At 38.4% G+C, this 14,693-nt stretch overlaps 1 protein-coding gene and 1 long non-coding RNA gene across 2 annotated transcripts in view; one reads left to right on the top strand and one right to left on the bottom strand.

The window, feature by feature from the left end:
• LOC116728151 (sodium/potassium/calcium exchanger 3) overlaps window positions 1–14,518 on the top strand; it is a 34,749-nt gene extending 20,231 nt beyond the window's left edge. Inside the window, exons 3-17 of the mRNA XM_032575985.1 lie at window positions 3,245–3,321; window positions 4,089–4,163; window positions 4,270–4,354; window positions 4,647–4,750; window positions 5,794–5,868; window positions 6,532–6,557; window positions 8,802–8,855; window positions 8,942–9,084; window positions 9,157–9,323; window positions 9,404–9,641; window positions 10,631–10,797; window positions 10,885–10,999; window positions 11,077–11,189; window positions 11,276–11,341; window positions 12,235–14,518. Coding sequence (XP_032431876.1) covers window positions 3,245–3,321; window positions 4,089–4,163; window positions 4,270–4,354; window positions 4,647–4,750; window positions 5,794–5,868; window positions 6,532–6,557; window positions 8,802–8,855; window positions 8,942–9,084; window positions 9,157–9,323; window positions 9,404–9,641; window positions 10,631–10,797; window positions 10,885–10,999; window positions 11,077–11,189; window positions 11,276–11,341; window positions 12,235–12,345 — 1,616 coding nt within the window. The 3' untranslated portion in view covers window positions 12,346–14,518. The remainder of the gene's footprint in view (window positions 1–3,244; window positions 3,322–4,088; window positions 4,164–4,269; window positions 4,355–4,646; window positions 4,751–5,793; window positions 5,869–6,531; window positions 6,558–8,801; window positions 8,856–8,941; window positions 9,085–9,156; window positions 9,324–9,403; window positions 9,642–10,630; window positions 10,798–10,884; window positions 11,000–11,076; window positions 11,190–11,275; window positions 11,342–12,234) is intronic.
• On the bottom strand, window positions 1,015–3,259 carry LOC116728154 (uncharacterized). The gene is made up of 2 exons (XR_004340953.1): window positions 1,621–3,259; window positions 1,015–1,076 (listed from the first exon to the last, which is right to left on the bottom strand). It is a non-coding gene; the product is annotated as an uncharacterized LOC116728154 (long non-coding RNA).
• Window positions 14,519–14,693: the final 175 nt, after the last annotated feature.

Here is a 14,693-nt window from a genome sequence, read left to right as displayed (position 1 = left end):
ATCGCACATATCAGAACAGAACATCCTTCATAGTTTTCACTTGGTTTGGGTTCATTAATGCAACAGTGCGTTCACTGTTGCATTAATGAAACATTAATACAATGTTCCTTAATACAACGAAAGATACTTTACATTTTTAAGCTGTTCTTTTTTCTTTATCCACTCAATATTTCACAGCAAGTGTGGTATTTGATAGTTTGATAGTAGGTTTGAAATGCACCTTCAGCCTTTAGTTTTGAGCTGATTTCTGTTTGATCTGCACTTTTTGTAAAGCTTTTTATCAGGTTCTTAATGTAGGAAGATAGAAGAAATTAATTTAAAATATATTTTTCCATACATCCCACTATGAGCCCTCCTTAGTTTAGCAGCAGAGGTGACGTGAGGGTTAATTGATTTTAAACCCCTCAGTGAAATACTGAAAATTGCTAGCTGTGAGTCGTCTTCACTCAGCTTCTACACTGAAGAGTGTTGTTGATCCTATGCAGCCTGGAAAAGTATGGAATTAGCTTTTATCATTTTCCAGCTCTGGATAAGTCATTAAAAAAAAGAAAATTAAATATGGTTAATGTTTGATTTTCCAGACATTTTTCCAGCTTTCACTCTAAAGGGCAAAAGTCTAAACTGATTAATAAATGCAGTGATTTTACACTTATTTATAATTTATTCACAAGCTTTATTTTTGTTCTGATAGATCACGTGTTAATACTTTATATAAACTATCTGAATCGACATTCAAAAAAAAAAAATAATGATAGGCTCATTTTACAACCTCCAGGCAACTTTAGGTCCACGTTAAACTGGACCTTTGGCACTTTAACTGGGTCTTAAAGACCAAACAAAGATTCAAAACTTCTAATTATTCAAATTTTAATAAGCACAGGAAAGCACACAAACTGTCCTCTAAGGAATCTGCATTTGATCTAGGTTACTTAATTCATTATTTGATTCTTGCTATTCAACAGCTATACATTTTGATATGATGTGTTCACTTGCCAGACAAGGATGGGATTTTTAAGCTGCCAACCAGCCTTTGAGGACCATCTGGTTCTGGCCACCAGCCAATCCTCCTTGTGCCACTAGAAACAATTTAAAATGATCATTATTTGTCTACACATTATATTTTATTCCTCTTTTTGCATTTTAGTTACTTTGATTTGAACTTTTTCCTTTGAAACATATTGAAATAATTTGCAGGACCTAATCTAACTCTTAGTGTGCTGCTTCAGAGCTTGTTTTGAAGCTGTGCATTGTTCTGCCTTCAGGCGAGTCCAGTCACAAGAAGACAAACTACGACATATTACAGATTGCTTCGAACAAGTCTGGTCTAGTACAAGTTGTCCCACAGCCTTTTCTGCTTCAGCGTTTGTGGGAACGGATAGGTGACATGTGAGTCGCTGTAGAAACTGTGACAAACAAAACAAGATCAGAGCTGACAAGTTGTTGAAGCCTGCAGTAAAAGTTTGGACGCAGAGAAAAATATGATAGTGCAAATGTTGCCTTGTTTGGAGTAAATATGTGACTCTGTGGAGCTGATCTAGTTTGATTTGAAGAGATGCAGATGTGCTGTCAGCTTCAACCCTGATGTCTCCTCTGCTTTAGAGGAGTTTTAGCGGAGCTCACTTTTTGCTCCACAGTCTTCTGTTTTTGTGCTCCTTCTGCCTCGCTCGCTCCCTCTCAGATGTCTCCTGAGGGTTTGTGAGGAAAAATAAATATTTTTAGACATTTCAGTCCAGAGCTGCTGTCACTTCATCTAGTTTTTAAATGTTTCATGAATCCTTACCATGGGAAAAATATATTCACCTCCCCCTTTCTCATTATTGATGCTGTGGCCTAGCCTTTGGCTTTGTACCGACACCCATCACAAAAAAAGCTGCCCCCTGGGAGAGGGCCACCATAGCAACTACCTTCACCACAGCAACCCCTCAAAGCGTCCATCCAAAGCTAGCTGTGGCAGTCCTGTGATTTTGCCCACAGCAGAACCTGAGTGTCGGGGCAGAGAGGGGACGAGACGAGGAAGGTGACAGAAACAAAACTACAGCGGGAGCGCAGATGTTTAACAGCTGATCAGCTCAACAGAAGACCCTCACAGTGCGTCTTGTCATTGAGGCGCTGTTGTTTGTGGAATAAGATGCCCAGAAATGTTCAATACTGATCACTGGACAAACCCTATCGTACAACAACAGATGGCTCAAAGTAAAAATAGTTTTTCTCTCGATCTTAAAAGAGCAGAAAGCAGGAAGGAGAGACACAGCTATCTTTCAGGAACTTATTTCAACTCTTGCAGGATGTCCACAGATCCTTAAAATATCTTAAATTAATTTTAAAAAGTAAATATGTTAATCACAGGTCTTACATTTTGTCTGGGCAGGACTATTTAATTGTATATTTTATGTATTTTTTTTCTCTCCTGAGAAAAGTCTCAACCTTTTGCTCAATATCTCAAGCAACATCTTCACTGCATTCTGTGACGCTGCTAACAGCTAGCTAACTAGCTTATTTTGCATCTATCTTGGTGCAAGTTTATCGCCGGTTGGCTGGACGAAATTCCTACATTTCTGTTGAGACATAGCTCTGAAATTTCATTCATAATGGTTTTAAGAAATCTTAAATTTGAGTTGGTGGAACCTGCAGAAAAACCCTGCCTTAAGTCTTAGAAAGAATCCACAAGAAGCATGTATGTTTTCCCTCTGAACATGTCCAAATTAAAGTCCTCTCCTACGGACCATATGGCCTCCCTGCTCTCATTCTGCCTTGCTGCCGTGTCAAAGAGCAGATCTAATGTCCCGGATCACAAGGGACCCGGTCCTAATCCATGTAGCCTTCGTGCATCTCCACAGCTACAGTGCGCTTATTGTGAGCATGTCGGCTCATTGTTGTCTCACACAGCAAAGGAGCTATTAATAGCCTCACGCTGCGCTGTAGTTTAAATTCATCCAGCGCCGCTCGGAGATGTGAACTGGAGCTGCACCACACTCTCGAGGCCGTCAAGGGAACAACCAAGCCTTCAGTTAGTTTTATGTTTTAGTTTTTTACAGGAAGCACCTGCCAGTTTCACTCTCACATCATTTCCTGTATCATTCTGGTAAATGTAGATGCTGTGGGTTACACCACAACTGCTGTTGGACACAATAGAAACATGATTCATTAGTTTTTGTTGGTAATTTTCATCAGACTACAAAATGTGTTTAGTGTTTTGCTGTTTGTTTTTAAATGTCAGGTGTTTATAATGTTAATCCTCCCACAGCCATCCATGAGTTTCCAGAGGACATATTTACCAAGGAGCAGAGGAAGAATGGGGCTGTGCTCCTGCATGCACTCTGCGTGAGTTTCTCATGAAATAAACAGCAACTCCTTTCTGATTTTCATGCATACAGTGTCTCATAAGTGTTCAAACCCTTGAACATTTTAGGTTTTGTCTAATTTCAACTATAAATACTAATTTATATAACTGGAGTTTTTTGAAACTATGAGGAAAAAATTTCACAAAAGTGGCATAAAATGATATAGTGAAAGATAAAGTTACATTTTTGGGCCTCTTTAGCCTCTTCCCTGAGTAGTGCTAGTTTTGTTTGGCTTCTTAGTTTACCTTGTTTGGCTTGCATTGGAAACTAAACATTGTTGAATAGTAAATTCAATCATATTTTGTGAAATGTTCAAGGTTTGGGATTTTGTTGTATAACCTAACGCTCCTTTAATCACATCTACGACTTTTTTCTTGGTCTTTATGATGCAGGTTGTTCACTAATGTCCTCTAACAAACCCCTGAGGCCTTCGCAAGACAGCGAGATTTAGATTGAGACAAAATTATATAAAATAGAAGACTCGATGTAATCATTTGAAAGTTTGGACTTTTTGAGTTTTAGGGAAAATTTTGCTTCAAATTAATCTAAGCTACTTTGTGTTGGTCTGTCTTTCACATAAGATGCCTATAAAATACACCAAAGTTTGTGATTGCAACATGGCAAAATGTCTTAAATGCTCAAGGGGCATGAACACTTTTTCTAATTTTCTTAACAACAAAAAAAGCTGTTGCACTTAAAGGAGAATCAGTGTGTGTGCATTTAGTGATGCTCAAATCTATTTTTCAGGCCATCTACATGTTCTACGCTCTGGCTATCGTCTGTGATGACTACTTCGTCCCTTCTCTGGAAAAAATATCCGAGGTGAAGAAAACCAGCTGCTGCCTGCCTTCAGATGTTATTTCCTCAGTTGGAGAAGGCATTTAGATGACTGCTATTTTATTCTCGGCTCCGATTTTTAATCTTCCAGAACCTGCAGCTCAGCGAGGATGTGGCGGGGGCGACGTTTATGGCTGCTGGAAGCTCCGCCCCTGAGCTGTTCACCTCTCTCATTGGTTCGTAGCCTTGTGAATCCAGACCAAGTAACAGCTTTGACATTAGCGTTTCTTCACATGAGTCTTGACTTTTCAACAGAATTTTTGAGCCAGGAGGAGCCAGAACTGTCCAGGAGATGTCAGCAGAGTAAAGTTTAAAACTGATTAAGACAGAATAACACTTGCTATAAAACATTAAAGTTGCAGGAGAGTCAAAATGCCCTTTTTAAATTCACTCTTTGTTTGAGCGCGATTTTCAGTATTTGTTATTTTTTTATGACTCGACAGTGAAACTACTCCTTCCCATCTTTAGGAGTTTTCATCACTAAAGGAGACGTCGGAGTCGGCACAATTGTGGGTTCAGCTGTCTTCAACATCCTGGTCATTATTGGGTTGAGTGGGATCTTTGCAGGCCAGGTAGTAAAGCTTTTTCCCTACCTGCTATTTTATTTGTTTGTTCCAATCCTATGTTTCACTAAAAATGTTACTGTAAGACTAGATTGATTTGTTTTTAAAACTCTTGCTTACTATAAACTTTCTCACATAATGGCAGCACAGTTGTCAAAAAGTTCAGTATTATTTTTCTCTATTCAGAAAGTGAATCTCATTGTTTTGTTACATCTACAAATATTTCAAGCTTTTATTTCCTGTAATTTTACGGCTTATAGGTAATGAAAACCAAAATCTAAGGTAATTAGAATATTGTAAAAATGTTACTGGTGTCACACCCTAATCAGCTAATTAGCTCCAAACACCAGCAAAGTTTTCCTGCGCCTGTAGAACACAGGTGTCAAACTCAAGGCCCGGGGGCCAAATTCGGCCCATTATAGCTTTTTATGTGGCCCAACACCAAGTTATGTCAGCATTTCATGATTCTGCTATTGTGATTTTTTTCCATGCTAATGCATAATTTTCCACAAATGTGGTCCAAATACTTAAGCATCGGGTTTAAGTGAGTGCTTCCTTCCACCTGCAGGTGGCAGTATTTTTTTTCTTTTACTAGATTGTAGCAAAAGTAAAAAAAACTTGATGTCAAGTTAATATCATACATTGCAAATATTACAAGTATTTCTTAATTAGCACTGTAAAAGCTGTGATTTTGATAACAAAAAATAAAAACAATCACAACATGTGGAAGGGACTGGTCAATGTGACAAGATATTCAATATTTTTTTATTTTAAGGAGTACTTATTGAATGCAGAGACAGCCATGTATTTATTTTAACACTTTGTTAATGGTTTTTATCAATACATTCGGGCACATTCATGATCTTGATACGGCCAAAAATGAAAAAGAGTTTGACATCCCTGCTCTAAATTGTCTCTCAGTCTGGGTCAGTAGGACACAATCATGATGAAGATATGCTGACTTGACAGATGGTCTGAAGACAGACGTATGTTTTTATGCTGATGAAGCGCTCCTCTTTCACACTGACTGGTTCTGAATCTTGCATCCACAGACGGTGGTTCTGACATGGTGGTCTCTTTTTAGAGATTCCTCTTACTACATCTTGTCTGTCCTGGCTCTCATAATGGTGAGCCCTGCATTCAAGCTGCATATACTCTCTTTTTCTGCTTTACATAGGCTACGTTCACACTGCAGCCTGAAGTGATCCAATTCCAAATTTTTTTTTTGTCAAATCGGATGTTGTTTTTTTTGCCGTGGTCGTTCACACTTACAAATATAGGCGACCTGTATGTGATCTCCAATGTGAACGGCAAACGACCTGAAAGTCTCCCGCATGCGCAGTAGAGGGCGCGATAGCGTCAGCGTGCTCAGTGTTTTGCTAACAGCCATAAAGAAGAGGAAGATGCGGTTTACTTCCGCATCTGTTTGCGGAAGTAAACATGAATGTTAACGGTGGAGCATAGCTTATGATTTTGAAGTTGTTGTCCAAACGGAACCAGCACTTTAACAACTTAATCCCCATTATCGTCCGCCGTGGTTGGTTGTTTTTCTTCCCGCTTGTGCGTATCAGGACGCAGAATAGTGATATTTGTCCAGTATCAGTGACGTTGAGGTCGGAAGAATGCAACCTGGCCGTTAGGTCACATTTGAATCGGTTATATATCGGATATCCAAGTGGCCTGGGTCGCATTACAACGAAGAAAAAAAATCGGAATTGGGTCACTTCAGGCTGCAGCGTGAACGCAGCCGTACGTCTCACCTACAGCTTCCTGCTTTGTTTTCTCTTCAGGTTATCTATGATGACAGAGTTTACTGGTGAGTCAGACATTTTATACTCATGAATCCATTCAGGATTGTTTTTCATGTTTCCGTCTGTGTGAAACGTGTCAACATCTTTATCGGGGTCGCTGCTGGTTACATTTCAAATAACAAGAAGTGGAGTTCAGTTTTGCTGTAAGGCTGATGTTTTTTCAGTCAGATTTGAGAAAAAGGCTAATCTAGTTGTAAAATCTGGTGGTTTTATTTAGGGCCTGAGTTAGCAGTGGATGCTTGTGAGATTTATCTCTTATTTATTGAGTTCAAGGCTCGGGTTGTGCTGCTGTGCTTGACTTCACCTCCGTCGTTCCCAACACAGGCTGCCAGATTTGTACTCGGCTGACTTTGCCAGCATCAGTGTTATTGTATTGGAGAGATAAATCTTCCTGTGTGCAATGGTAATGCAATTTATAGCTTTCTGGTTCACAACTAAAGGAGTAGTCAATAGTTGTTTTTAAGTATTGGACACAATGTTCTATGGTAGAGGACAGAAACATGAATGTTTATTATTTAAACCAGCGAAATAAGACTTTTGTGAAATTAGATATGCTGGAAAATAACACACAATTCATAATAATGTAGTGCTTCTTTTGGGTATAATATTATTGTTATCTAGCTTCCCTAGATTACCATTATTTAGTACCTCTTATTAATGTTTTTATTTTACTGTTATTATTGTCTTTGTTTCATCTGTTCCTACTGTACAGCACTTTGGATCAACATTGTTTTTTAATGTGCTCTATAAATAAAATGGACTGTTTTACTTTACAGTATTTTATAATTCAGTTTGTTAAATGAGTCTCATATTGCACTATTGATTAAACCATCCAATTATTTATCTGATATGAGTTGTTTTCCTTTCCTATGGATCAATTATGAGACACAAAACAAGTGTATATATTTTTCTTAGCACTGTAATTTGTTTTTATGCCACCAAATTCCTAAATAACAACCCAGAGCTACAGCTTTAATAAAGTAGCAAGTACAAAATGTAAATGTGAAGCACATAATATAACCAACTGATTATAGTTTGAAGGACTACAAAAATAAATGAACATTTAGCAGCATATCAGTCAACCAATTAAGACCTTTTCAGATTTTTCCTCAACTCTGTGTGGAAGCGTCTTCTCATGTTATCTCATTATCCATCTGGCCGGCTCCCATACGATGGGAACTAGAGGGAAAGATGGGGGCAGTCCTTCCCAGTGACAGTTACTTGACCTTGAATCTCACTGTGGTCAGTAATGTAAACAATCCCATCTGTGTGGCAGAAAACGTCTTGATTCTCTCCTTTCCCCTGGGTCTGCACTCTGGTAACAAGCCTCAGTGTCTCATTACTGTTTCTTGAGGCTGGGAAATTTTGGCACGACGTCTTTAGGATCAGGATTGGAGGTCAAGAATAGTTTGTCTCAGGTGTTTGAGTCTGTTTGCCTCACTTTGTCTAATGTGGCTACTGGAACAAAGTGAGAATGTTTTGCTAAGATCTCACAAAACACAAAACCTCTGTTCAGGATTAAAAAGGCAGGACTGAAGAACACAAGCAGATTTTCTACAAACAAACAATCAGGAAGTCACACATTAATGTTACATTCTTGGTGAAATACCAAGAACTTATGATACTCCAATAATTGATTATTTTGATGATTAATTGAGTAACTACATAAAAAATTGCACATTTTGCAGATTCCTATTTAACCACTTAAGTTTATTTTATACAACATTGAAATATGTAAACAATTCAAATAATTAAATTCTTTTTTGGTAAATTTTCGGTACGTTATTACCAAAAATGCAATACCATATCTTGCCTTTAGTGTACATTTGCAGCAAAAGATGCATCTACTAGTCTCTAGTACAGGGCTGATCCGTTGACTATATTTTTTTCATTAACCAGTTAATAATTGGATAACAAAAGATGCTTTAATAGGAGATTTTTACAGAAGCTGAACCAGGTGAAACTAAAACTATGACACTTGAGGTCTAGCTAGAATATATTTACATACAAAGAAGGTTTTTAATCCAAATTTTAAAATGTTATGGCTGAATTACTGATGTGATAGTGTTGTTTTTTTAGTTTTTTTTTTAGTAAATGTCAATTTTAGTAGCTAGTGTAAATAAGGTTACCTTGTACAAACAGATTTATTGTAGATGAGAATCTCTATCTTTGCAATGAAATTGTACTTGATGCACTGTGAAGTGTGGAGCTTATTAGTAATAATAGTAATAACGTTGCTCTCGGTGCAGGTGGGAGTCCCTGCTCCTCATGACCATGTACGGGATCTACATCGTCATCATGAAGTGAGTTCACAACGAGCGACGTCCGTCCCCGTCGTCACGTATGAAGCGTCAGTCCTGAACCTCGCCTGTCACCCGTTTGGCTGCAGGTTCAACTCCCAGATCTCCGTGTTTGTGATGCGGCGGATACGGAGCAGCAGACCGTGCTGCCGAGCGTCAGAGGGCGGCCCCGAGAGCAAGATGGGAGAAGAGGCCTCGGCTTGCAACACCTCCATGGTTCTCCTCAATAAAGGTCAGACAGTCTCTCCGCTCGTTGGATTCGTCCGTGTGTGTCTGCCTGTATGATCGGTAAAAACTGTCGCAGGCCAAAGTCACGGCGAAGAGTCTCAACCCGTCATCATGGTGGACGAGCTGCTCATCCTCAACCCCCACAAGCTGTCCTTCTCCGAGGCCGGTCTGCGCATCATGATCACCCCGCACTTCTCCCCCCGCACCAGGCTCTCCATGGCCGGGCGCATGCTCATCAGCGAGGTAATCATTTCATTTGTCAGATTCAGGTGTGTTGCGAATGTCAGACACAACGAGACACAGCCTCTGCCTCTTCACCCCAGAGGCAGAGGCTGAGCCGGAGCTCCAAACACCAGCGAGATGGCGAGGCCGCCACAGGGTCCAGGAAGGGGTCGCCCAGCAACGACCTGAAGAGGTCGGGCTCCTGCAGTCTGGAGAACGGAGGAGGGAGACCCGGGATGAGAGACGCAGAGTCGGGAGACAAGCCAGGGGCAGAGGGGTGCCGGCCAGAGGAGGAAGACGATGATGAGGATGGCATTTTTAATCCTGTTCGCATGCCAGGTATCGAACGCAGGCCTTTGAGTTTTTGGAAAGCTTCTAATTGAATAATGGTTTGCAGAGTCTTGCAAAGAGATTCATGCTACCTAGGCCTGTCATAATCAATCAATCAATCAATCAAATGATAAATTAAAACCAGCTTGTATGATTTAATGTTTTTCCTCTTTTCTATTTTTTTCTACCAAAAAGCTGGATGACAAAAGTTTTCAGTCTGGTGCTTTGGCCTCAACTGGCCCTTTTTCTGAAGGACAATTTTGTTTACAGAGACTTCATATTTTATTTTTGTTTAGTTATTTTATTTATTTAAAATATTTTCCAGTTCTGGTATTAAAAGTTCATTATAATTTAATGTCTTTTTGCATTTTTATCCCATCATATTACTTAAAAATGGTCTCAAAACAACATTATAGTTTATCACAACAACTTCAGGGATAATTTATCGTCCAGTAAAATTTATTATGTGACAGGCTTAAAACTAACTATATATTTTTGATCACTTTTTGTCTCCTTACAACCACAAACTATCCATTTTAATTTGGATTTTGTCTGACAGAAGCACAGACTTTGTGAAGTGGAAGGATAAAGATATAAATTTTACAGTTAGAAAAAAATAAATCTGAAAAGTGCATCTACAATTACAGCTGCTCATTTTTTTAGGTGTGTCTTCAGGTGTTTTGCATTGAAGATGTTTTTTTTTGTTAACTTATTTTTTGTGTTATACTAGTGGCCTTTGTTGAGAGCAAATAGATAATAAATTAATAGGGTATATGATCTACGTAGGTCTGGACTTTGACTGGGACATTCTAAAAAGCTGAATATGCTTGGAGTAGACCTATTTATTGCAGCTCTGGCTGCCTCTGTAGGGCCAGCCTTTTTCTCGGTGGGGAACACAGTGTCACTGCAGTAACTAGATAAGAAATGTAACATTAAACGTTCAGCCAGTAACAACTGGAGGCTTTTAATAGACCATATCTGTGTTTTCCGTGTGGCAGGAAGCTGCTGTGCGCGGGTGAAGTGGGTGATCACCTGGCCTCTGGGCCTCCTCCTCTACTGTACTGTGCCTAACTGCATTCTGCCACGCTGGCACCGCTGGTTCATGGTCACGTTCGTGGCCTCCACCCTGTGGATCGCTGTCTTCTCCTACCTCATGGTGTGGATGGTAAGAAGACAGAACCTCGTGAACTGTAGAGTAAATAAAGCAAGTTTCCAAATGATTGTTTGATCCTGCTCTATTTACTTTAATCAGGTCACCATTATCAGCTTTACACTAGACATCCCTGACTACATCATGGGCATAACCTTCCTGGCAGCAGGAACCAGTGTACCCGACTGCATGGCAAGCCTGATTGTAGCTCGACAAGGTAGATGGCAGAAAGGTCACTTGAATCTTTACAAGTTTTTCTTCCTATCATTGTATTTTCTTCCTCTTTCTTCCCAGGCATGGGGGACATGGCGGTGTCCAACTCGATAGGCAGCAATATCTTTGACATCCTGCTGGGGTTGGGCTTCCCCTGGGCTTTGCGTACCCTTTTGGTGGACCATGGATCTATAGTATGAACACGTTTATCTTCTCTTTTTTTCTGTATTCAAAATGTTCCTGTTCTGACTTAATGGCATGTTTTTAATCTTTCCCTCAGGTGTCCATAAATAATAAAGGTCTTGTATATTCTGTCATCCTGCTGCTGGCATCAGTGTTTCTGACTGTAAGTAAATACAAACCATGAGATGTTTTAGGTCTCTGTGTTGTTTCCAGCAACACAAGAGACTTAAGAAATGGAAAACCGTTTATTATTTTCCTTCCGCTACACAAAAACACACCAGTTGTGTTGGTCAATCCCAGTAAAATGGTGACGTTTGTGGCCTGTTGTTTATCTTTTTGGTTGCCATAGCGCATGAACCCCACAGCTGGCAGGTGGTTGGAATATGACAAAATGAGAAAACGTCAAGGAGTGTGAATACTTGTGCAGGACACTGTGAATTAATGAATATGCTGACTGGAGTATTATTTAATGGTGTAGTTTTGTCCTTACTGCACAGTATATTATTCTTAATTTTGGTTTTTATATATTTTTATAATTTTATCTTATTTGTATGCCTGAATGTCCTGTCACTTTGCTGCTGTTCCACTTAAACTTCCCATGTGTGGCGATATTTCTATTTTATTCCAAGATTTGGTCCCTTAAGAACCCTAAAAAAGTAAAATGTTTAGTCAAAAATGATCTAGTTTCAAATAGGAAGCCTGAGAAGTGAAAACAATTAACTCTTTTTTAAATTTGGATCTTGAACCTCTTTGTTATTTAAAAAAAAGAAAACTTCATCTTACTTAAAGACACAACTACAAATGCTTTACCCACAATTGTTTTGACTGAACAAAATGGATGTAGGCCGCCTAAAGAGCTCTGTGTCGAGTTTTAGTGTGTTAGTACGTTTAAAAATTTAGATTCATGAAAGGTATTTTCTGACACTGGTTTCTGTTTGTTTCCTCCTCAAAGTGTTATACAAGTGTCTGCCATTAAGTCATATTTGAATATAATGCAGCAGAGTTTGCAGTAAACATAAAAAAGGAAGAAGTAACTGTTTTCCTGTTTCCCCTCAGGTGATGAGTGTACATCTAAACCACTGGAGGCTGGACCGCCGGCTGGGTCTGGGTCTGATGTTTCTCTATGCGATCTTCCTTCTCTGCTCCATCCTTTTTGGACAGATGTAAGACCTGACGGTTGCGTTTCCCCTTTCTTTAGACTCGTCTAATAGATTCCCTGTTTCCCACACATACAGTTTATTTGATGCCAAAAAAACAAAAACAAAAAGCAAGAGTGAAAGTGGCGTGGTTTTCCTTGTGACAATTTCTGTGCACCTATGTAGGAATCACTATGGTAATGTTGTACAAATACACAGGTTTGTTTTGACTTCTTTGGTCGTTTTGTACAGTGCAGTGTTTGATTACCGTCTTTAGACATTCAAATTTTGTCTTTAGGTTTTTTTTTGCGAAAGCAATTACAGAAAAGGCAGATGAAGCAGCAATATTGTTAGATATTTATCGATTTTAATAAGAAAGTGACACTGAAAGTTGTGATTTTAAAACCTTTTTTTGCAAAGAGAAACATTTTGAATCTATTTATTAGCAATAATTAATCTGAATTGTCATGGTTTTAGTTTTTTGGGTGGGGCATTTATGTAGTGAAATCCTTTTTTCAGATTATTTTTAAGTGGAGGTCTTATCAGAATCCCACTTCGGTAAAGTATTTAATATTTCCGTTAAAACGTCATGTTAGCTTGCTGACTGTCTTGCTAATAATAAGCTAATCTAAACAGCGTTCTGCTTGACATATATACACATTGTGTGTGTGTGTGTATATATGACAACAACACTGTCACAATCTCCTTAAAGCTTTCAGTTCACAGTAAGTTTTCATAACTATTTATTTATATTCTTGTTTTTGTACCAACTGCAGCTAAACTAATTAATTTAAGCTCAAATTTAAGCTAGGTCACCAACGTTACCACAGGCTAGGGTAGTCTAATGCTAACTGGTGCTAATCTCACTGTTTCCGCTGCAGCTTCTGCCTAAATGTATCTAGCACTTAATACACTACTGCACCTGACAGAAGGGGGAAATGAGACCTGAGACAAAAAGAAATGATCACTGCTGTGTCGTGTTTGGGACAACTTTTTAACACGTTCTGAATGTACGCCCTCTGATTTTAGCAATAGTTATCTGATGATATCAGATTAGTTGATGTTAAAATGCACAATGTTGTGATAATAATGTTTTGATGATTTTGCCTCACTACTTCAAGCCAGTCGGTACTGGTACTCCTTAAGGTAGATGAAGAGAATAACCTAGTACGACAGTATTTTTTAGAAGTCTTATTACTATGAAACCTAATATATATATTGTAACAATGAGTATTGCAAACTTTGGATTTTAGTGCAGAAAAGTAGCATACTTCCTGTTTAGGTACGACAATCGATGTAATGTTTCTTAAATGTGTTTTTGTAAAAAAATATTTGAATTTAATGAAATTGTTTATTAAAGACAATCCAGAGAAACTAGAGTATAAACCCATGTACATTTACAAGATGAGTCTGTGTTTTCTGATAGATCTGTCATAGTAAACCAATTCTACTGTTATACAGAAAAAAAACTAACAATATAGATTTTTATTTTACAGTGGAACTTGAAGTATTTTTGATTGTTAGATCTGTAAATTCTCAAAGTTTCTTTAAAGGGAAACATTTTATTTTTTTCCCAGGTGGTTGTAAAATGATCATTGTCTACTTTGTAATGTTTATAAATGTTAAATAACTTGCATAGTTTTACAATAATGAATGTCATACAAAGACCTGTTCTGTGGTATTTTGATATTTTTTAAAGAGAGCTGTAATCCTGTTGGTGTATTTTATTTAAACTGCTTATTTGTGGGGGCTCTGAAAGCTTTAGGTCAACACATTATGACCTAGTCATTTCGTTCTTAATTTCTATTTAAAATCCACAGATTTTTTTCCCATTTCACTCTTAAGTTTAACTTCCTAATCCAGCATTTGATTGCTGAGTTTTTTTTACATCTTACCTGAGGCAGAAGTCGCCCCGTCCTCATGACCTCCAGCCTCGTTTTGCCAGCAGATGACTCTGCCTCGGACGCTGACGTCCATTTTCACTCAGCTGTCAGGAATCTCTGCCATCCGCCTCTGAGCCACATTTGGTAATAATTACAAAGCAAGCAGCTGAGCTCCGGTCTCCAAAGAATGTTTCTGTTCATTCTGCTGTGACGTCTGAGGTAGAACGTATCTTAAGAGTCAAATTAACAGCTTTAGATATTTTTATGGATCATAGAAAGACTGTTGTTTCTTGAGTGCAATAAAAAAAGTGCAATAACTGATTTTCTGTCAGAAATTATTCTGAATGATAAATTAAATCATGTCTCTAGATTGTTTTGTTGCTCAGAGGGATAATATCTTTAATATATTTTAATAGTAGCTGGATTTTTTTTTTTAATTTGAAATATTGCTTATCGCTTTTAATGCCAATAGTGCTGCTAACGTATTAGTGACCCT

This window comes from Xiphophorus hellerii, chromosome 11 (genome assembly GCF_003331165.1).
Source record: "Xiphophorus hellerii strain 12219 chromosome 11, Xiphophorus_hellerii-4.1, whole genome shotgun sequence".
Classification (NCBI taxonomy): Eukaryota; Metazoa; Chordata; class Actinopteri; order Cyprinodontiformes; family Poeciliidae; genus Xiphophorus; species Xiphophorus hellerii.
Note: the sequence above shows the minus strand (reverse complement) of the source record. Positions and strands in the feature narration are given on the sequence as shown.